Source organism: Cajanus cajan, chromosome 6, assembly GCF_000230855.2.
Source record: "Cajanus cajan strain Asha chromosome 6, NIPB_CcT2T_4, whole genome shotgun sequence".
NCBI lineage: Eukaryota > Viridiplantae > Streptophyta > Magnoliopsida > Fabales > Fabaceae > Cajanus > Cajanus cajan.
The window spans coordinates 48,879,024-48,902,951 of record NC_138522.1 but is presented as its reverse complement, the minus strand read 5'-3'; the positions used below and the strand labels follow the sequence as shown (position 1 = coordinate 48,902,951).

The following is a 23,928-nucleotide window of genomic DNA, read 5'->3' as shown; positions in this document are numbered from 1 at the left end:
AATTTAAATAAGGGTTGGCTTAAATACTTCTTCGATTTTTATTTCATGAATTTATTTTATTTTATCTATTTTTATTTTTAAGTATATGAAAATTTATTAATTTTAATCTTTAAATTTTTGTCAAGTTTTATTTATTCATTTTTTATAATTTTTTGATCTTTAGTGTCAAAAAAAAATTGTTCATGTAAAAAAAATTTTAAGACGAAAATTAAATAAAATTTATATAATACAAATAAAATTTACAAAAGTTCAAATATTAGAAATATATTTAATTTGTGAAAAAAGTTACTCACAAATTGTTGATAAAATATACCTTTAGTTTTTTATATTCATATTTTTTTGAATCAGAGAAATATAAGATAGACTTTGATTAGAAACAAATAAAAGGGAGGAATTTTTTATAAATTTTTATTGTTTAATTTAATTTTTAAAAAGAAAAAAAATGAAAGGGAGTAAAACATTTCCTAATCTAATTTTAAGTCTCTTTTAATATTGGAAGAATTTGAAAGAGAGTGAAAAAAATTTAAAGGGAATGAAAGAATTTTTAAATATTTTTAGTATAATGTTTAAAATATTCTTTTTTTTATCCTTTTAAATTTATAATTTATATATATTATAAAAGAAATAGTATAAGTATATAATCATTTTTTGTCTCAACTTTTTAGTGAGTCATTATATTTCTTTGATGTAAAAAAAAACTTTTTTATATTTTCTTTGAATAATTACACGCAATCTCTTGATATTCTGTGTATTTATATTTATTAAAGACACGAAAAGGGTCAACTCTTCCTTAAATAATTTGTTTAATTGTTTCACTATTCTAAAATTAACCATACACATATTTAATTTTATCATTTTTATTTTTTATCATTTTTTTATGGTGAGACATGGAGTGTTTCATTTTCATTAGTATAAAATTACAAGGATACAAAAAGTAATTTAACTTTTAATTTTTTCCCTTGTAAATCAAACAAAAAAAAAAGTTTGAGAAATAAATTTATACAAGAATAAATAAAAATAAAAATAAAAATAAAAATAAAAAATATGAGAGAGAAAGTGTTCTAAAAGTTAAAGGTAAAGCATTCAACAAAAATGTGTACATGAAAAATTTATATCACCTTTATTAATGTCTAGTGAAAACGAGATACTCGTGTACCGTTATAAAATAAAATGGAAAAATAAATAAAAAGAATGATTATAAAATCTATCATTAATTTTAGAATAGTTAGATAATTAAAAAAATTAGTTGGGATATATAAAGGCAATTGGTAAAAAAGTAAAAAAAAAATGGATACTGAATTAAGATATTTCCTTTATTAATTAATGTTATAAATATAAATATAGATATATGTTTTTTTAATTTTGAAATATATTAGTGGAGTATAAATATAAATATAAATGCTATATAGATATTTCCTTTATTGATGGCAAACTCAAGGTTAGAGTGCAGGATGATGAGGTGAATTTTAATGTTTTTAAAGCCATGAAACACCCAAATGATAAGACAGGTTGCTTTAGAGTGGTTGTGATTGATGAAGTGTGTTTGGAAGCTCAAAGAAAAATTTCTTCAACTACACCATTAGAAAAAACATTGGTGAATGCAGTAATTGATACCAATGAGGAGGAGGAAAAAGAAATTCAGAAATGTTTGGAAGAGTTGGACAAAGAAAAGGGGATTTCTCCTAATTCTACAAGTGTGCAAGATTTAAAGAAGGAAGAAAAGTCTCACACTCAAAAGCCAGAACTGAAACAATTGCCAAGCCATCTTAAATATGTGTTTTTAGAAGAAAATGGTGGCAAGCCAGTCATAATCAGCAGTTCCTTATCAGTGGAGGAGGAAAAGAAGTTGGTTGAGGTTCTAAAGGCGAATAAAGGAGCTATTAGGTGGACTTTGTCTGATCTAAAGGGTATTAGTCCTTCATATTGCATGCATCGGATCTTAATGGAACATGAATATAAGCCTGTAGCACAACCTCAAAGGCGCCTTAATCCAACAATGAAGGAGGTGGTCAGAAAAAGAGGTGGTTAAGTTACTTGAAGATGGCATGATCTATCCTATCTCCGATAGTGCCTGGGTTAGCCCTGTTCAAGTGGTTCCTAAGAAAAGAGGCATGATAGTGGTGATGAATGATAAGAATGAATTAATTCCTACAAGGACAGTCAATGGTTGGCGAATGTGTATAGATTATCGGAAGCTGAATCAGGCAACAAGGAAAGATCATTTCCCATTACCCTTCATGGACTAGATGTTAGAGAGGTTGGCTGGTCAGGCTTACTACTGCTTCTTGGATGGTTATTCTGGGTACAATCAGATAACAGTGGATCCGAAGGACCAAGAGAAGACAACATTCACATGTCCTTTTGGTGTTTTTGCATACAAGAAGATACCATTTGGACTATGTAACGCTCCAGCTACATTTCAGAGGTGTATGCTAGCCATATTTTCTAATCTTGTTGAGAAATGTATAGAGGTTTTCATGGACGATTTTTCTGTGTTTGGAGCATCATTTGATACATGTCTGGAGAATCTAAACACTGTACTGAGGCGGTGTGTTGAAACAAACTTGGTTCTTAATTGGGAAAAATTCCATTTCATGGTAACTTAAGGAATAGTGCTTGGCCATAAGATTTCAGAAGAGGCATTGGGGTGGATCCAACCAAAGTTGAGGTCATCTCTAAGCTTCCTCCACCAACAAATGTGAAAGGAGTCAGAAGCTTTATGGGACATGCTGGATTCTATAGGCAGTTCATTCAAGACTTTTCAAAGATCGCTAAACTGCTTAGTAATCTCCTTGTGAAAGATGCTAAATTTTAATTTGATGATAATTGCTTGTCTGCTTTTTCATTATTAAAACAAAAATTATGTTCAACACCCGTAATCACTAGCCCTGATTGGAATTTTGATTTTGAACTAATGTGTGATGCTAGTGACTATGCAGTAGGTACTGTTCTAGGTCAAAGGAAAAATAAGATTTTTCATGTCATACACTATGCAAGAAAGGTTTTGAATGAAACTCAAATGAATTATGCAACAACAGAAAAAAAAAAAAAAAAAAAAACTACTTGCAATAGTGTATGCACTTGAGAAATTTCGTTCTTATTTAATTGGTTCAAAAATTATTGTGTTCACTAACCATGCAGCCATTAAATATTTGTTGACCAAATCTGATTCAAAACCAAGGCTAATAAGATGGTTTCTCTTGTTACAGGAATTTGACTTAGAAATCAAAGAAAAGAAAGGTTGTGAAAACCACATTGTTGATCATTTGTCAAGACTAGAGAATGAATAGGTGACCATACTTGAAGGTGCAATCCATGAGGAATTTCCAAATGAAAAATTATTCTCTGTACAAGAAAGACCTTGGTTTGCTGATATGGCAAATTTCAAGGCAGCTGGAGTTATTACAAAAGATCTCAATTGGCAATAGAGAAAGAAATTCTTCAAGGATTCCACTTACTATGTGTAGGATGATCCTTATTTATTCAAGATTGGTGTTGATGGTTTGTTGAGAAGATGTGTTTCAGGTGCAGAAGTTAAGGATATTTTGTGGCACTGCCACAATTCACCTTATGGAGGTCACTACAATGGAGATCGCACAACAGCAAAAATTCTTCAGTCCGGATTCTATTGGCCTACCATATTTAAAGATTCTCATGAACACTACAAAAATTGTGACAAGTGCCAGAGAACTGGAGGAAGATCTAAAAGACATGAGCTACCCTTGCAGAATATTCTTGAAGTTGAGGTTTTTGATTGCTGGGGAATTGACTTTGTAGGGTCACTTCCATCTTCCTTCTCTAATGAGTACATTCTTGTTGCTGTGGATTATGTTTCTAAATGGGTGGAAGCCATAACAACTCAGAAGGTTGATGCACGTACGTTGATCAAGTTCTTAAAGAATAATATCTTTACCAGATTTGGAACACCGAGAGTGCTCATTAGTGATGGTGGTTCCTATTTCTGCAATACACAACTGAAGAAGGTGTTAGAGCATTATGGTGTGAGACACAAAGTAGCTACACCTTACCATCCTCAAACAAGTCGGCAAGCAGAGGTTTCTAATAGGAAGTTAAAAAAAATCTTGGAGAAGACTATAGCCAGTTCAAGGAAAGATTGGGCTTTGAAGTTAGATGATACACTGTGGGCTTACAGGACAACATATAAAACTCCAATTGGACTCTCTCCGTTTCAGCTTTGAGTTCTTGGGCATTATGTTGGAAATAATTTTTTTTTCAGATTTAGTTCATAATATTTCCTGTGCAATACCGCAAATAAATAGTTGAAGAAGGTTAATAAATTAATCTTAATTAAATTTTTTATCTGTGTTTTGACATTGTTTAGAAGTCACTTTTCTTCCAATTTAATTGTTGATGAAGCAATTGCATATTCCTTCTTTACCAAGTAAGTCTTCACTATCTAGTCCAATGAGTCATCTAATGGTAGAAGTGTGACAAGTAGCTTTTATTTAAATAACAGGCTAGGTCTTGATGATGTTGGCAGCGAAGACCTTGCAAGTATTCAACCAAGAGGAAAAATAGGTATTGTACCATTGCCTTCCCATAATGTTGAATTTTTTGGGTTTCCAGGCAATTCTTATTCAAAGTCGATTGTCCTGCCACTTCTATCTCATTTATGGGAGGTGAGTCGTGTCTCTATGAGTGTGTATCTCTCATTCTTTGTGCTTGTATTTGTGTGTGTTCATTGTCTCTATGTTTCTGTTTGCTTAGTGTATGTGTTCTATATGTGTGTATCTCTATCGATGTCCTTGTGTTTATGCTTATGTGTGCATTTCTTGCCAATCAGCAGTGTTGTTTTAGATGTCCATGAATTATCTTTACTCAATTTATATGTTATAATTGTCTCTTAATTCAGGGAGAGAATATTTTTTATTCATCAACATAAAAAAAGATGGTATTTTGTTTATATTTTTGTTCATTCAAGAGCATACAAACTTGTCAAATAAGAATTAGGTATATAAACTCTATATTCCTAATAAAATTTGTTGGCAATTGGGTTTTTGATCGGTATTAGACTTCTCAATTTGAAGAGATTATTGCAGCCAAAAGATATCATTTGGCACATAAGTTTCAGTGGTTCCTGGTTTCCTTGAACAGCCTTGTGGTGAGTTAATTTTTTCTTGATTGCACCTGTGAAATGGCTATCAACATGGAGGAGTTGATATTGCTCTCACAAATATTTTTCTAACATCACTCTCAGTTATGGTGGCTGAGACTACAACTTCCCCATAGACTTGATCAAGACCAAGCTTTGTGTAAGTTCCCTTTTATTCCTTCCTTTTCTTTTTATGCCTAATTGGCTCACATACATTACATTTTTCCCTCATCCAAAAAGAGATTTTATGTATTGGAATTTTTCTTGTTGTTTTGATGTTCTTTTTGTGAGGTGCAACAACTAGTGAATATGGATATTATGGTTCCTCACGTCGGTGACATTGTACTAGTGAAAGGTAGAAATTAAAGTGATGTTATGAACTGCATTTGCTTCTTTGCATTTCATGTCAATTTCTTGTATGATTTCTTTTTTATTCTTGTTTCATTTTTTTTAATTCTTTTTTGTCTTTGTTTTGCACTAGGTTTTTCTTTTTGTTTTGATGTTCTTTTAATGTGGTGCAACAACCGATGGAAATGGATATTACGATTCCTCACTTTGGTGACGTTGTGTTTATGGAAGGTACAAATTAAAGTGATGTTACGAATTACTTTTGCTTCTCTACTTTTCAAATCAATTTCTCGTTTCATTTCTTTCTAATTATTGTTTGTCTTTGTTACTTGCTAAGGTTTTTCTATCTATTTCTCAATTTGGTTACCTTGTGCCAATGGAAGGTAGAAATTAAAGTGATGTAATCAGTATGTGTGCGTGGAGTGGTAGAATGAAACAAATGTCGTTATTTGAATTGATTTTTCTTTTTTTAATTTTAACAAATGTGAATTGATAAAATTTAGATTGAAGTTTAACATAATTAAATGTATAAAGGTAATGTAATTTTTTATATTACCTTTTTTTTTTAGTTTTTTTTGTTATATTTGTTTATTTATTTAAAGGACTTTTTTAGTTAAAAAAAATCTTGTGAATTTTAAAAGACTTTGCAGGATTTTCATGAGTTTTAAGATTTTGTAAGACTTTTAATCAGGAGGATGGTTAGAGGGAGAAAAGAAGAAAGGTGAGAAATTATTGTGAAGAAAAGACATACATTAGAATAAAAGGTTAAATAGTCTTTATAAAATATTAACACTTTTTTAATAGTGAAGTAATAACACTAATAGCAAAAAGTGTAAGAGAAGAGGTAGACAAATCACTCAATAATTTTTATATTAGTTTATCTCAACTATTAATACTATGTTTAGTTCTTAATTCAACTATATTAAATTTAATTATCTTAAAAAAAGTTATAAGTACTTTTTCAACAAATCACTTATAGATTCAACCAAGTATTATTTTACCAACAAACTTTTCCAAGTTCAAATGAGTATTCTTTTAACAAATAAATCCCTACAAGTTCAACTCGAAAATCTTAAAGATATTGTTTTATCTTATAGACAAGATGTGATAAACCAATTGAAAACAATATTTTTCCAAAAAAAAGAATAATAATTTGTATAAAAATTCTTCATTTTTTTTCTTAAGTTTCCTTATACAGTAGCTTGAATGAAAATGATTGTTGCAAAACCTTGAAAGTTCCCTACAAGTTTGTTTTATCCATCTTCATTATGAGTCCCTTGGGATGACACTTGTCAATTGAAGGATTAAATGTTTGCATTAATTACATTTCACCAAATTATCATTTTTTTTTCTAATCAAGGAGGTTATTTATTAATTTTAAGATATCAAATTGTCCTCTTTTACTAACTTTCTCAATAATTTTGGGGATTTATCTGTTCTTATTTATTGTGTATAACATGACTTTATTCACTTTCACGTATTTATGAGTTCGAATAAATTTTCTTTATTCAATATGTTAAGGAATTGATTAGTCATGTACCAAATAATCATTATTCATTTCAGTAAACATGCATTAATTATCAAGAATAAAAATAAAAAAATTAACAAGTCATTAATTTTAAGAAAGTGATAATAAAAAAAATAACAAAATTTGACAAAATAACTATAAAAAAAATGAAAGAAATATGTATTTAAGATTTTATAAAATAAGAGCATATGTTTCATCTCACAACATATCATTTATCTAAAATTTTGTGTTTTATATTTCGTCTGATTTTGTATTTTATAAAAATAGTTTTTCTTTTAAAAAATATTATATTTATTATCATTATTGGAAGTTCGATGGATTGAAGATTTTTTTGACCTAATAATTATTCATCTACCATCATCAACTCTGAAAGTGGACGGTTGGTGCAAAGGAATATATATATATATATATATATAATGTCATTCTCTTCAATGGAAACACACCATTTCGTTTTATCATAACCCTTTCTACTCTTCTCTCCACAACTTTCTGCCGCTCTCCAATTCTCATAACCCAAACTTTAATGTTGAGGATCTGACATTTTTTTTCACAAAGAATGAGGTCTACCATTTACACATCTTTCTTCTCCTTTTGGAGCCTGTTTCTATGCAAATTATTTTTTAATATTTTTGCTTCATTTTGTTTGCAAATGCATGTTCGAAGAGTATTTGTCGGACTTTGTTGAAATTTTCAAGTGAATTTCGTTTCCTTGGTTCATTGTGGTTTTAAAGAGGCGCATAAGATTTCCAGCTTGGAAAACAAGAGAGTCAGAGTTTCTGTTTTGTCCATTTTCCTCTAGCAGAGGTTGGAAAAATAATATTTTCCTCTATTTCCATTTTCCCTTTGGCGTCGGTCTTCTCTTCTAAGTTATTTTTATTCATTTATTTTTTTTGCAGAGTAAAAAAAGGCAGATTTTGGAACTATGAATTTGTGCCACAGGGACGATCGTTGCTTCCCTGAGTTCATAGCCATCGTCGCCGACACAAGTTCCGAAATGTCATTATTAGTTGAATTTTCAAAATAGATTTGCATTTTCCATAGCTTCAGAACTTAAATCCGAACACCACTCCAGTTTTCCCATGTTGAACGGAGTTTTAGCAGAACCAGATTTAGGTGAGAGAAACTCAAACATACTTTATCAAAATTAGAACTTCATAATCGATTGTCATCGCAACCTTGCAGATTCCAATTCAGTTTTGATGTTATTTGTTGTTGGCTATTATTCTCTAATTTCTCTCGGCTTCTTCGTTTCTTGCAGGAAATAAAAAAAATCGGGTCCTTTCCCCTTTGTTTCAAAAAAATTGGTTGTTGGATGAGTGTTAATTTTTCAAGGTATAGCACATTGATTTTCATGCCTCCTTACAATTTTTTCTGGATCTTTTCCCCTAACTCATATTTTTGGTGCTCATAATACAATACCAGTGTGGCTTTGAAAAGAAAAGACGAGCCTTTCAAGAGCAGTTTAATCGAGGCAATTGATCCTTCGTTTTCACATTGTCTTAGCTCTTAACAAAATATTTTGAAAAAAAAAAAAAAATTTCTTAGCGACGACAAGATTACTGTAGATATAATTTGAACCAAGTAGCAACACATGGTTTGTGTCTAATATCTAATGAACTCATTGGAAAAAAAAAAAAAAAAGTGTTGGTGTGTGGAAGTAGTGATACAATAAAAACAAAAGTAGCATAAAAAAGCATAGTGTGCATGGCCATTGGCAGGAGTCAAAAGTGTAGTGAATTGTGGAACTATCCATCCATCCTCATATTTGCCAGCGTTTTTCAATTCGTTTAGTGCCATGCCATGTCTGCAACGAAATTTTGTTCGCATTGAAGGCAACTTGTAAGTAACATATGTCAGGCAAAGAATCTTAAGCATCAAATGTCACTTGTTAAATTTGGGCGACAAGTCAAATGAATTTTTTTCTTCAAAATCTCATTTGGGCTCAATACATGAATAAGGCTTATATTTTGTCCACTTTCTAATTAGGCAGATCCTTGCAGAAGTCTCATCCAAATTAAAGAATGAAGAGGAACTCATGGTAAGTGCATGAGATCCCCATCTTTACTCCCCTCAATTGTCTTTTGAAGATATCATTATGACTAAGACGGGAATAATATCTCATTATAGATTATAGGTTGTAAATTTGGCTTCCAAGTTTGGATTAACATAAAAGAGGACATAAGAGTTGGGCGATGATTCTAGCTTAATTGGTTGGATCATTAACTTTTTATGTCCTCAATTACTTAAGTAGTAGGGGTCTAGTTAATTTTTAATTAAAATAGTTCATAAGCGTTGCTTTACATTTTAACTTGGAATAATTGGTAGCAATTGGCAAGTCTGATAAGCTAAATCAGGTTAACATGGTAATCTAAACCTTCCTTCTGACGTCAAACGGGGAATTTGAGCTTTCTTAGCAGATTTAGGTTGATGTTCGTGAATACTTTTGTCGTTGACATATTTTCTATATATATTTGGTGAGTTTTCCATTTGTAAAAACAAGTATAGATTATGGAAATAACCGCCTGGTATTTTATCTATTGAGAAATTGAATTTCATGGTTTTGTGTTGTTAGCATTTAGATGAGAGGCCATTTGCAGCTTCTGGATGCGGAACTAGAAGCAGCATGAAATTACTAGTTACTAGTTGAAACATGGAATGGACAGATTCCTTTCACGTGTTGAGGAAAAGTGGTTTTCCATTAGGGCCGTCGGATAGAGGGATCGGATCGTAGATCTGGCTCGTCTCCTTTAATATTCGAACACGTATTACCTAATAAAACTCCTCTAAATCCAACGGTTCCAATCCCACCGTGGAACTGGCTGTGTTCGTTACAGGGAATCTGAATCGCACACTTTTTTTTTCTTTCTTTTCTAATAAATTAACTATCCTCCTCCTAGAAAGCAAAACACAAATTACAAAGTGCCGAGAGGAGCCAAAAACCAGCCCTTATTTTACGCAAAAAAAAAACCAGTCTAGATTCGAGCTTCTCCCACCCTTAGATCTAGATCAAACCCCAAGGTTAATTCCGTAAACTTACCACTCCCTAGTTACTTTTGATATGCATATATATTTTATTTTTTACTCTAAAGTCTAAAATAACCCACCTCTCAATTGCGCTATTTATGATGTGATTCACGTTCTTACGATTAAGAAAGACACATAGGATAGGATAATTACGTGTGGGTTGTGGGTTGTGTTTTTAATTTTTGGTTTGCAATTTAGGAACTGAGAAAATTCAAGTGCCATGAGAGGAGGACAAAGCAACGGGGGTGTTAGGGGAATTGCCTCACCGAACAGGGGTGCGCACGATAAGAGGGGGACCCATAACAACCACCTTAATGACAATAACAAGTCCGCAGCCTCGTCGGACACCGCGCACGATAGCAAGAAGGGAGGGTCGCCGTCCGGCAGCGGGGAGGCGGCTCCGCCGGTGTGGCCACCCAAGTTCGTGATTGCCTTGACCAACAAGGAGAAGGAAGAAGATTTTCTCGCCATTAAAGGCTCAAAACTGCCTCAGAGACCCAAGAAGAGAGCCAAATTCATTCAACGCACCCTCAATGTAAGATCCACTTCTCTTCCCCTATTCACTTTTTCCACATAATTATTATTCATTATATCTCAAATCTTAACTAGGATGCTCTACAATGACTATAATAATAATAATTCTCAATGAGGGATCCAAATTTAGAATTTGGACCAAGTACTTACTCAACAACGGATGCTATACTTTTAATTTGTTGCAGAAAATTGGTGTGAAAGTTTGCTTATAATAATAATATTAGTGTGAAAGTAACTAAAGCATATTTTAATTTTAGTATGGGATTTGTGGTGAGTGCCCCTTTTTCCTTTGGTATTTTACTTTGCCCTCCCTTTTCCTGGAAAAGCCAAACGGAGCCATACATGTGTGGAGTGGCTTACACGCGTCAAGGGGAGCTTGGCTCACACCGATTACTGAGTAGTTGTAGTAACCAAGGGTTTCTTATAGCTGTCTACGCTGAAAACATTAGCCTACTCCGCACGCGCACCTACGTACGCTGAAAAACACATCAACTTTAAATATAAAAGAAAAAATGATAGAGAGTAAATAAATTATAAAATTACAAGTTTAGGAACTAAAATATCTATACTAAATTATAAAGACTAAATTTTTTTTAAAAAGAAGCATAAAAGTTAAAAATTATTTTAAGTTATGAAAATTAAAAAGTAAAGTAAGTAATATTATATAAATTAAAAATATTTTAATCTAAAATAAATTTCTTTTAATTAAGGTAGGAGAGAGAGAATATTATAGAATAATTTGATGCCCTTGATAATAATCTGTGAACTGTACAATGTTCTTATTCAAATATTTTAATAATAATAATTATTATTATAATTAAGATTAAGATAGTGACACATAGGTTGATTATTATTGTGATTCGGCCACTTGAGGTGTATTTAATCAGCAGCACATTAGTTGTGGGCTTAGGGAAGAAATAGGAGACGATGTGTGTGAAAACACGTGTGGGTTGCATTCTGTGATTAGAAAGAATGAGTGGTGCCAGTTGTAGTGGATGGTCCTGAATTCTGATACAAAGACCTACTAACCGACAAATTGAAATGGAACCGGTTGAGCTCTCAAATTCTCAATAGCTGGCTGGAGACTAGAAATTCTCGTTTTAATACTACCCCTCATGGTCATGCTGAAAAAATTAAATTTATAACCTCGTCTTCATTCTTACTCCATTTTTTGTATCGCTATTTTAGAAATTATTTAACTGTTTCATTTACTAAATTATTGTTAGTCTTGGTTCTTAAATAATAAAAATGTCTCGCATCACGTTTTTTTTAGTTAATCACCTATAAACTATCTGAGTAAAGTTTTTTTACATTGGAAACCAATTATATATTTTAATTGTGTCATATTACTGTAGATATATTTACTTTTAACAGTGACATGATACAATTAAAAAATATAATTAGTTATCAGTGTAAAAAAAATTTATATTATAGGTGATGAGTTTTTTTTTAATGTTATGTTTGGTAGTTTTTAATGCTTTATTTTATAAATAGGAGATGGTGAAGAGATCAAAGAGAGAGAAAAAATAAGGAAGATTGTTTCCTCCTATAAAAATAAAAACTTAAAAAGTGTGTGTGAAGTGGTTCATGTTTTTTTTCTTCTTTTTATCCATAGAAAAGATTACACGAACGTTGAACCGAATTTAACTTCTCTCACTTTTACTCCAAGTTTTCAACTTTTTTTCTCTCAATCACTAAGCTAACTAATAAAAAATATAAATGAAATTGTTTGTTTTTTATTTAATTGATTAAATAAAAAATTATTATTTAATTTAAAAATCAGTTTGAAAATATTTTTATTTTTTAGTTTACTCCCATTTCGTTTTTTTTTTTTACTTATCTCTATTTTTTATTATTATTTTCATCCACTCTTTTTTTTTTTCCACCTACCAAACTTGGATGAAGTAAAGATGAAAGTCATTTGTTTCAACCCTACATGTTCAATTTTCTTGAGAACTTACCATTTACCATATCCTTTATTCTTATTTTGAAGGTATGCATTGAACTTGGTTTGATTTGTTTTGCAGCTCGTCAGTCCTGGCGCATGGTTATGCGATCTTACCTTGGAACGATATGAGGTTAGGGAGAAGAAAATATCCAAAAAGGTAAATTGAAAAAGAATATCTATCTGTCTTGTCTTATTTTTATGGCATATATTTAAAATGTAAATAAAGAAATATATTTAAAATTTTGATGCAGAGACCGAGAGGTTTGAAAGCAATGGGAAACATGGAGTCGGAGTCTGAATAGAGAGAGAGAGTGTGTGAATGATGCTTTATGTTTGCTAAGGATGTAGGATAATGTAAAGCATGGCATGGCATCTCAGCTGCGTGCAAAAAAATCCAAATCCAAATACTAATATTTTAGCTTTGCCTCCGCTTAATTTCCTCGCCTTCATCATTCTTTTACCTGTCACGAGCGACTAGGTGCCAATTTTACGGTCTAGGATGGGCATTTTCACTAAAAAATTGTTATTTAGTTTAAATTCTCACAAATCTACTTACAATACCTTTTTCCTTTTCTACCTTTTATATTATACTAACTTTTTTTTATACCACATTTTTGTTTCTCATTTTATAAGAATATATAAGTTAAAATAATAATATTTTTTTACCGACTTTTTACAAAATTTGAAAAAATTGACAATGTAACATTGTGAGTTATAGAATGTTATATATATTTTTTTAATAAAATGTTATTGTGGTTGTTAAGTTATTTAGTGTTTAAAAATTCTAGAATTGAGTAATTTCTCATGAGTTGTGTTAGAAGTGAAGTAAAGAGCAAAGATTAAGTTGAATATGTAGGAAAAAAGTATTTAAGACTTTTATTTAGAAATGAGTTTTATTAGTTCATTTCTTCGGAGAAGTTAGTAGGAGAGTAGTGAGAAGAGCTATAAGAATCCTAAAAACATTTCTTTCTTCTTCCTAGATTCCTAAGCAGAGATTCAAACTTGAAGAGGGGGGAAACTGTTTTCAAGGGTTGGTGTGGAGATTTCGTGAAGCTCATTCTTCTTCCTCTTCTCCTTCTCAGTTTGGCTCGGAGTTGAGGTAAGGAAAGTTGGATTTCTGGTTGATTGAGTTGAGTTGATGTATAAGTTGTAGGTTGCTTGAATTCCCTTGAGATTCATCGATATGTTGATCAAATCGAATTGGGTTACAAAGGGGATTTGAGATTTTGGTGATCTTGATGAAAAAGTTAAGAAATTGATGGTTTCCATGAGGTGTTGTTGATGCATGTTTCTTTTCCTTTTATTTATGAGTTGCATGATGTTATAATGGGGAGATTTTTTAGGTTACATGCATGGATTATTGCATAAGTAGAGAGAATTTTGAAATTTTGGTAGTGTTTATAACTGTTGGGGTGTTCTTCATTGATGCAAAAGTTTCTAGGTTTATGAGACTAAGTGTAGGTTTTCATGCTTAGCGTGAGAATTGGGAAGTGCCTCTGAAAGGTTGAGGCTAAGCATGAATTTTCATGCTTAGCATAACTCAGGCTAAGTGTAAATTTTCACACTTAGCATGGCTAAGGCTAAGCATGAGTTCCACACTTACCATGAGAACTAGGTGTACCTTTGGAGGGCTGATACTAAGCGTGAGATTTCATGCTTAGCTTGAGAACTTAGTCAAATTCTTTATTTTTTAATTGAGTTGGTTGTTTACTTGATGAACAAGTTGTATGTTGAACACTTTTTGTTTGAGTTGTTTTATGACTAAATGATGATGAATGAGTTGTAAGGATGGCGTTGCATGATAATGAAATCAATATGTTGAAAGTTGATATATTGTATGACGAGGATTATATTGTGAGTTGCTAATTGAAAATTGAGTTTAGTTGTAGGTTGTGTAGCTATGTTGAATTTGCTAAATGTATAACATTTTTGTATTTTTGAGATGATAAATGTTGAGAATGTTTTAGGAATTTAGGCATGGTGTTGTTGAGTTTTGATAACCAACCTAGGAATACAGGAGAACTTGTTTTAAAAGTTGCATATCTCATTGTATGAATATTGTGTTGTGGTGTTTTGAGAACTGAAATTTGTTGAAAATCCTTTGTGGAAAGTTAACCAACGAAAAGGATTGATGTGTTGAATCTCCTCTATGACTTAGTTGGTATCATGCGTGGATAAGGTTGAGACACATGTATAAAGTGATCAAATTGAGTAAAGTACGAAGTTAGAATTAGTTTCTAAACGAGTATCAAAAAGACATAGTATTTCAAGGATAGTCGGTAGACTAATCCTCTAAGAAGCTTTGTTAAGCTAGCTAATGTTGTGGTAGACTTATACCTAGTTATTCTTCCTTGATAATAATACTAGACTTCCTTATTTGAGTGACAATATTTGAGAAATCAAGTTATTGTGTTGATGATTGATATTCAATTTGTTATTGATCTAATAAGCCCAAAAAAATCACCCTGTATTGTTGCTTTGGTAGGGTTAAGTCACTTAAACTACTTACTCTTTGTTGTAGGAGATATCCTAATAGAAATGTGTGATGACTAGGGATGACAAATAAACTCGTACCTGTGGGTAATACTCGAACCCGTCTCGACTTTGACGGGGAATACCCGGTTTGACCGGGTAAGGGAACGGGTACGGGTAAAACCCGATAAATTAAACCGGGTACGGGTATGGGTATGGGTATATACATACCCGCCCCGTACCCGTACCTGTACCCGATTTAATTATATTTAAAAAATTTAATATTTTATTACGTGTAATTATTTATTATAATGTGAAACATTTATAATTGTGTAATTATTAAGAAATCTCTTGATTAAAATATGAAATAAAGAAATAATCTAATTATAATTATAATATAAAAGAAAAATCATTTAAAAATATTATGTATTTTTTTTTTTGCAAAAAAAAAATAATTTTTTACGGGTACGGGTATGGGTATACCCGGTACCCGACGGGGATGGGGATGGGGATGAAAATCACATACCCGATGGGTACGGGTACGAGTACGAGGATGAGTTTGTGTCGCGGGGACGGGGACGGGTATCATAAAACCCGTACCCGACCCGCCCCGTTGCCATCCCTAATGATGACACATATAATTGTTATATTGTGCTTATGATGCATTGTTTAAACTGTGTTGTTTATATGAAATATTAAATTAAAATGAATCATGTTGAGGTGTTAAATTATGAGATGATGTGTGTTGCCTATGCTAACCTTAGGCTATTACATAGTAAGTTGCTTGTGTTAATAGTGTTGGTTGCGTTATGATGCTATACATTAATAGTGTTGAAGATGCAATGAATAAGTGTTGATATGCTCAATGTTGTTGATGTTTTTTGTTGTATTCATATTTTTTTCTTTAAATTCTAGCTTATCCTTGTGTGTTTCTATGTGATTTGAACTGTGATATCATACGTAGTATATGAGAATAGGACAAAGATAGGTTAGTCTTGGGAGTTGTGCAGTGGAAACCACTATAGGAGGTGTTGGAGCTAGTTGTTCCTTTTGAGGCTACCCTTAAGTATAAATTGTATAATGATGTATAGAAGTTACTTGACCGGTAACATAAGCTATATAGTTTACTTTTAGCTGGATTACTGTATCTATAATGTATATACATGCTTGTGTAATTGATGTATTGTTATATGTCTTATATTATGATACATATTCAAGTATTAGTATACTTAGAATCCTAAGTCATTAGATAATTTTTCATCGCTAATAGTTGTGTCACCTAGTGTAGAGACCATTGAGGAGTCGTTACAGACAACATAAGAAAGTATACATTCATCAAATGGTTAATATGTGACTTTCAAAAAGTAATAATGGTTTTCGAGTTATACCATTTAGACCATAAAAGAAATATTAAGAGAATATGTTTGGTAGAGTAAGAAATTATCACATTTAGTCAATGTTTTTACCTAAACGATAATATGTGGATAAATAAACCCAAATTTATATATCAATGTAAGAAAGATAATATTTAAATGATTGAGCTTATGGCAATGTTTTGCTTTCTCCATTTGCACAAAACACCTTAAATCTCAATACTTACCATGTTTTGTATAAGGTCAGAATGAAAAATGAGTCTTTAAAAGTGTGAAAGAAATCCAAATCCCAGTCTATTATTGAATTAACCCATATTAAAAATCCAACTAGTTTCAATAAAAAGCTTAATTGATCCATTTTACAAAATCGATTTGGTTATCTGATCCATTTTTATAAAATTGATTGATTCAGTTCAATTCTTTTAAAAAATTGACTCACATATAAGTATAAAGTGGATAACCGCACCAAATCGATTCAATTTTTAGAAAATTGATTATTCTAAAATTGAATTGATTCACTTTATAAAAAATGAATCGATTAACCAATCTATTCTTATAAAATGGACTAGTTCGGTTCAGTTTGAATTTTCCAAAAATTCAAACCATAAACACCTTTAATCTTACTTAGTAAATTAATTCTAAAATTTTGCTTATTTTTGCGAGATAGAATGAGATTTAAAACTTGCAAACATTTTTTTTAAAATGTTTAGATAGGATAACTTTTCAAATGATCCTAAAACAAGTAGAGTGTGGGTTAATAGAAAATCAAATTGGTTAAAAAAAATTTCTTCTCAATTCCAAAATAATGTCATATGTGTGACAAGGATATTATTTATAATTTATCACTCCTTTTCATTTGAGCTTTTACACTCTTTGAAAAAAAAAATTGCACACCATCCTAATCTTTAAAAAATAAATAAATTATGACCATATTAATCCTTAAACATCTTATCCAAAATTAGTCTTAAAAATAAAAATGAAATGTTAAAGGATTGATAAAATCATGTTAAAAAACTAATTTAGTATAAGTAGGGATGACAACGGGACGGGTCGGGTATGGCTTTCATGATACCCGTCTCAGTACTCGCGACTCAAACTCATCCCTGTACTCGTACCCGTACTTGTCAGGTATATAATTTTCATCCTCATCTCCGTCCCCGTTGGGTATCGGGTATACCCATACCTGTACTCGTCAAAAATTATTTTATTTTATTTTTGTAAAAAAACACAATATTTTTAAATTATTTTTCTATTATATTACAATTATAATTAGGTTATTTCTCTATTTCTTAATAACTAAACAACTATAAATGTTTCACATTATAATAAATAATTACATATAATAAAATATTAAAATTCTTTAACACAATTAAATTGGGGGTGGGTATTAAGCTGGGGACGAGGCGGGTAAGTATATATCCGTACCCGTACCCGTACCGGTTTAATATATTAGGTTCTACACGTACCCGTACCCGGTCAAATCGAGTATTTTTCGTCAAAGTCGGGATGGATTCGAATATTACTCATGGGTATGAATTTATTTGTCATTCCAAAGTATAAGTTTAAACTCATTTTTGTCTCCATATTTTTACAAATGTATTTGGTCCCTTAATTTTCTTAAATTAAATAATATTGATTTATCAGTAACATGTATTTCAAAATTATACAAAAAAATGCTGACATTTTCATAAATAGCACCGATAATTATTTAACTACATTAACTTTCATATAAGGAATAATTTGTTTTCTAATAAAAAATATTATATTTCTTTTTTTTCAATTAAAATTTATAATCTTTTAAAATGATTTTTCTTTAATTTTAATATTATTATTGTCTCACTTGACTAACTCAATATAGTATCACTCGCATATATTCGTTAATATTTTATTTACTTTTAAATGACATATTAACGATAGTTCAACATTATTTATATAGAAAACGATGAAATTAACTTTTGTTTTTCTTAGTTTTTTGTACAATCATTTAAAAATAAGTGTCAGTTTTGTAATTATTTTGAGAATTGCTGATTTTTTTTTTCATGGGATTGATTAATCTTTTAGAACAACGTTTGTCAACGCCTCTGAGGCTACACTGTTGATGGTATTCTTGCAACAGATTAATGGTGCAAACAAATTGACTGATTATTTTGAATTTAAAAAAATATGAATACAATTTGCAGATTTACACGTTTCTCGTAAATACATCTTCTGGTGTGATTTTACTCCTGTATAGATTATTAATCCTTTAATAAATTTCATGAATATAATATATATTTATTTTAGAATTAAGAAAATAAAAAAATAAATGATGAGACCATTACGTTTCAATTAGAGAAAATCTATTGAAGCGTGTTTCATTCTAATTTGACTACTATGCTCTAAAGATCTTTATTTTATTTTTTTTCACAAACTCATTAATCAATATAAGTGCTCTCCAAGCAAGAATGAATGTAGATCCTCCAACAATAAAAAGAAGGACAAAACACGAGAATGTTCTTGTCTATATTGAAAAACTAAAATAAAATTAGACAAATTCAATAGTCACACAAACTAAATTTATTAAAAAAAAATACTAAATTACTTGATGTTTGTTTGTCCTTTAAAACACTACGATTTAACTATATATATATATAGAGAGATAGGAGGGTTCAAACGACACCGGTATAACTTTTATTAAGTATTACACTGTTCAATAACTTTATATTAAATATGAATTTTGTAAATTTAACCGTTAGATTGAAAATTCATATCACTTTATATGTGCATATCAAATTTTGTTAAAATTGAACAACAACTTGAGGGTAATCAAAATGTTCATATTTTAGTATATTTTGAAATAAATATATTACGTCAATTTTGTTTTATAAGAATGAAGTATCAAATCATCTTGGATTAATATAAAATTTTGTATATATGATCTAAGAGTAAAGAACTTTTAATCTAACGATTGGATTTACAAAATTCACATTTAATATAAAGTTTTGGAGCGGTGTAACACTTGGTAAAAGTTACACCGGTGTCGTTTGAACCCTTCTCTCTTTCTCTCTCTCTCTCTCTATATATATATATATATATATATATATATATATATATATCTCTTTCTCTCTCTCTCTCTCTCTCTCTCTCTATATATATATATATATATATATATATATATATATATATATATATATATATATATATATATATATATATATATATAGAGGAGGGTTCAAACGACACTGGTGTAACTTTTACCAAGTGTTACATCGCTCATAACTTTATATTAAATGTGAATTTTGAAAATTCAACCGTTAGATTGAAAGTTCATATCTCTTAGATCATATATGTCAAATTTTGTTAAAATTGAACAACAACTTGAAGATAATCAAAGTGTTCATATTTTAGTATATTTTGAAATGTATATATTACGTCAATTTTGTTTTATGAGAATGAAGTATCAAATCATCTTAGATTAATATATAAAATTTGATATATATGATCTAAGAGATATGAACTTTCAATCTAACGGTTGAATTTTCAAAATTCACATTTAATATAAAGTTATTAAGCGGTGTAACACTTAATAAAAGGTACATCGGTATCGTTTGAACCTTCTTCATATATATATATATATATATATATATATATATATATAAGCACTAGTCAAGCAAGGCGATGGTTGACCCTTAATGGACAAGCTTCCATTTTGAGCAGAAATTTAACTTAAACACCAGAGAAAAAGGTACAACAGTACAACCGCATATTAGAAGCATAATTTAAAAATAAAATAAAATAACGACCACAAACTCATATTCTATTCTGTTCAAGAAGACTTTAACTACAAGTTTTAAAAAGTACGAATTCGTGCATCACAAAATCAGTGATTATTTATTTATTTTCAAATTTCAATAAAATTCAAATGGAATAAATATTTGTGTTTCGAAATAAATGGCATTCCTCTAAATACTACGATAAGAAATGCGAAAGAAAATGCGTTATAAACTTATGGCAAACTTGTCCATGAACTAATTCCATTACAATTTGCATCTACGCATACACTTATGTCTGATTACTTGTATTTTACACTTTAGTATTTGATAACGTCTGTATTTTATAACTTTAGTTAATTAACCTTGAACACCGTGCTAACATATTTAATGAATTTTTCCCCATTTTGTTAAGTGCAAATTATAAAGAAACTTTAGTTGAATAAAAAAAAAAAGAGAATTGTTACTCTTTTTTTTTTTCAAGTTGGTTTAAAAAGTTAATTCAATTCAATTTAGTATCAACTCTCTATATTAAATAAAAACCGTGCAATACTGTGAATATTGTTAGTAATTGTTGATTTTGTTAATTCAATTGGTATTGTGGTTAGTTGTTTAATAAGTGTAAAATTTTAAGAATTTAGAATTTTTTATGAGTATAGTTGATTAGGAGTTATTTTGAGTTAAAGTCAAAGTTAACTAAATTTAGAGGAAAATATATAAAATTTTCTTTAAGATTTGAATCTCATAAGTTTTTTTCTTAAGAAACTTAGAGAGAATTTCGGGAGAGAAGATCTGGAGGTAGAGGAGAACCACCTTTCCTTCCTCTAAGTGTAAATTGTGTTGTTGTTTGGTGATTTAAAGCTTCAGAGTCAAGAATCAAAATGTTGTAATTGTTGTGCAGAGTTGGTCTGAAAATTCCATTTTCTTCTTCCTCCTTTGTCTTGGGTGATCTGAGGTGAGAGAAACTTGTATGTTTGATTTTTGTTGTAGTGGATGAGTTGTATGATGCCTAAGTTCATCAAAATTGCAGTTGTATTGCTACTTGAGAGGTGAAAATCTTATATTTTGGGTTAACGTTTAGTTGTTTCTTGAACGTGTTAAGGAGAATTTGGTGATGTAGTCAAATTTTGGTTGCATGTTGTTATTCTGCTTGGAAACGAGTTGATTGTGTTGTATAATTGCATTTTCTAGTATTGCATGTTGTCTTGGACTAATTTTCAGGTGACGAGAGCCAAAATCATGATTATGCTTAGTGTACAAATCTTCATTGTTTTAAGGACAGCTTCACAGCGTTAGGTGTAACTCAAGTTAGGACTCTCTGCCTTGACAATGTCGGACGCAAGAATAATAGCGTTGAGTGTAAGACTAATTATAGTGTTGAGCGTGAGTTAATGAGAAACTCTCTAACTTGGTCACACTAAACATAAAATGTGAGACATCGAGTGTGATTGATTGAGGAACTCTCTAACTTAGAGATATCGGGCCCAAGATGAGTGACACTAAACATAATTAATACAAAGACTTTTTACTTGGACAAAGCTAGGTGTTGGCATTGTGACACCGGACATGGATCAAGTAAAGACTCTTTGCCTTTTAGAAGTTGTGTCTAGGTTTAGCTATGCTAGCCGTGATTAACATAGCGACTCTCTACCTCATTCGAATTCACGTTAGACATAAGTGTATTGATGTCGGGCATGCACAAGTCATAGGCTTCCTATCTCAATAGCGTTTGTCGCAGGGAGAATTATGCTAGACGTTGATTGTTGAATGTTGAATGAAATATTATTGTTTATTTGAATAAGTGTTGAACACGTGATTAGTAGATTGAATAACTCACATAATTTATGTTGTTAAATGAATCTAATCCCTTATACATTGATCTAAAATAATATATAATGAGAGATTAATATTTTTTATATAAAACATTATAACTAAAATCTTACTACTAATAGATTTGAAAAATCCAAAATGCATTTAGGTTAATATTTTATTAAAAAAATATAATATACTATAAAAAATATTGTCACAACATTCACCTTATAATGATATAATCCTTATCAATAAAAAATTGTTTTTACATATATTATAAATACAACATTTATTGGTATATTATAAAAAGTGTTGATATATTCAATATATATTATCAAATTTTATTTAAAAATAATAATAAAATTATATATTATTATATATATAAAAAGATTAACACTAACATTTCTTGTAGTGATGTTATTATTATTATTATTATTTACATATTACTTTAATATATCTTGATCTGATTAAATAAATTAACTGTAAAATTAAATAGGAATATCATCGGTCTTGATTATTTAAAATGAGTAATATATGAACATTATAAATAATTGTATTATCTTTATCAACCATTCTAATAAATATTCATAATTCTAATTGATTTGCTACTTAGATCCATTTATTTAGTGTTTTAGTAATCAACATTTTGATTCTTTTTATCCGGACAATCTCTGTTATTTATTAAGAAAATCGAAATCATAATAATTTACTAAAATACATCTTTTAAGAAACAAGAGCCTATTTTGAGTTCGGGGTCATTTAAGTGACTAATTTCCAAATTTATTGATATTCATTTAAATTATTGATTACTTTAAAAAAAATTATATATACTATAAAAATTGAACCTTTGATTATATATTTAAAAATGAGATTATGCATTTAAAAATGAGATTATCTTTTTTTTTTATCCATTAGAAAGAATGAAATTATCTAGCAATCATGTTATACATAATTAGTTTCTAATCATTATTTTAATTAGATTAAAAAAATTGTTGATTTAATGGATAAGTATTCTTTTATATACCAATTTTTTTAATAGAATTAAATCTTATTATCATTTCTTTATATAAAAAAATAGTATTATTATTTTTTAACTCAACATAAGTGATATTGTTCTTACGATGATTATTATAAGGCATAATTTTAAAAAATAATTGTGATCATTTTTATAAAATATTTTATAATTTCTATGACAAATTAATTTTATTTTTTATCTTTTGTTTATATTAAAAATTATGAGTATATATGCTTGTTGTTAAATATTGAGAAGAAGCTTTAATAAATGAATTTTTTTTCTCTCACCTCTATAATTATTCAATTCATCAATTATTATTTATCAATTTATTAATATTAATATATAAATTTTAATATAATAATATTTTCGTTTATTTCATAACAATTTAATAACAAATAAAAAGGATAATATTAATATATCATAATCTTATTTTATAAAATCAACTAAAATAATAACTACTTATATAAATATATGTGATTCTATTAAAAAAAAACATTATAACAAACATCAAACTTATTATTACAATACCTTTTTAAGATATTGTCCAAATAGTGAGTTGTCAATATTTATTGATGGTTGGTTTTATATTAAATGTTTAATAACTTACAAAAAGGGAGAGCGAGAATTATAACTACATATTTAAAACAATAAAAATATAATTAAATAAATAATATTAATTATTTAAATATAATTATATATTTAAGATTTATTTATGGCTCTTTTCACTATAAATATAAGTTATAGTTAGACTAAATTAAATTTTTTTAATCACTATAACAAAATTTAGTATTACTAACAATTATTTAATGGTAATAAATTAATTATCTTTATTTTATTATTTATAAAAATATTAATGACTATTATATAATAGCCACTAAAAATGTATTTACATCACAACAAAATTTACTATTAGCGACAATTATTTGTTAAAAAAAACTTAAGTCCCACATCGACTAGAAAAAAAATAATTAAAGAGTATATAAGTGAATGATAACTCTCACCTTACAAGTATGTT

At 29.5% G+C, this 23,928-nt stretch overlaps 1 protein-coding gene across 4 annotated transcripts; it reads left to right on the top strand.

Moving 5' to 3' along the window:
• Positions 1–7,404: 7,404 nt before the first annotated feature.
• On the top strand, positions 7,405–13,759 carry LOC109798144 (uncharacterized). 4 transcript variants are annotated; one of them, XM_083077458.1, is made up of 7 exons: positions 7,405–7,550; positions 7,653–7,793; positions 7,886–8,102; positions 8,248–8,321; positions 10,212–10,548; positions 12,575–12,652; positions 13,476–13,759. In XM_083077458.1, the coding sequence occupies exons 5-7, from the start codon at positions 10,234–10,236 to the stop codon at positions 13,596–13,598; spliced, it is 516 nt and encodes a 171-aa protein (XP_082933584.1). In that variant the 5' UTR covers positions 7,405–7,550; positions 7,653–7,793; positions 7,886–8,102; positions 8,248–8,321; positions 10,212–10,233; the 3' UTR covers positions 13,599–13,759. The 4 variants fall into 4 exon arrangements, with proteins under 4 accessions (XP_082933584.1, XP_029126763.1, XP_082933583.1 ...); XM_029270930.2 differs by lacking the exons at positions 7,405–7,550; positions 7,653–7,793; positions 7,886–8,102; positions 8,248–8,321; positions 13,476–13,759 and adding exons at positions 8,974–9,027; positions 12,747–12,930; XM_083077457.1 differs by lacking the exons at positions 7,405–7,550; positions 7,653–7,793; positions 7,886–8,102; positions 8,248–8,321 and adding an exon at positions 8,976–9,027.
• Positions 13,760–23,928: the final 10,169 nt, after the last annotated feature.

What these genes read in the sequence shown, in the direction of transcription:
- LOC109798144 (XM_083077458.1), top strand. Translation starts at nt 10,234, where the DNA reads ATGAGAGGAGGACAAAGCAACGGGGGTGTTAGGGGAATTGCCTCACCG. An exon ending in TCATTCAACGCACCCTCAAT is followed by an intron (nt 10,549 to 12,574) that starts GTAAGATCCACT and finishes TTTGTTTTGCAG; the next exon opens with CTCGTCAGTCCTGGCGCATG. An exon ending in AGAAGAAAATATCCAAAAAG is followed by an intron (nt 12,653 to 13,475) that starts GTAAATTGAAAA and finishes TCTTCTTCCTAG; the next exon opens with ATTCCTAAGCAGAGATTCAA.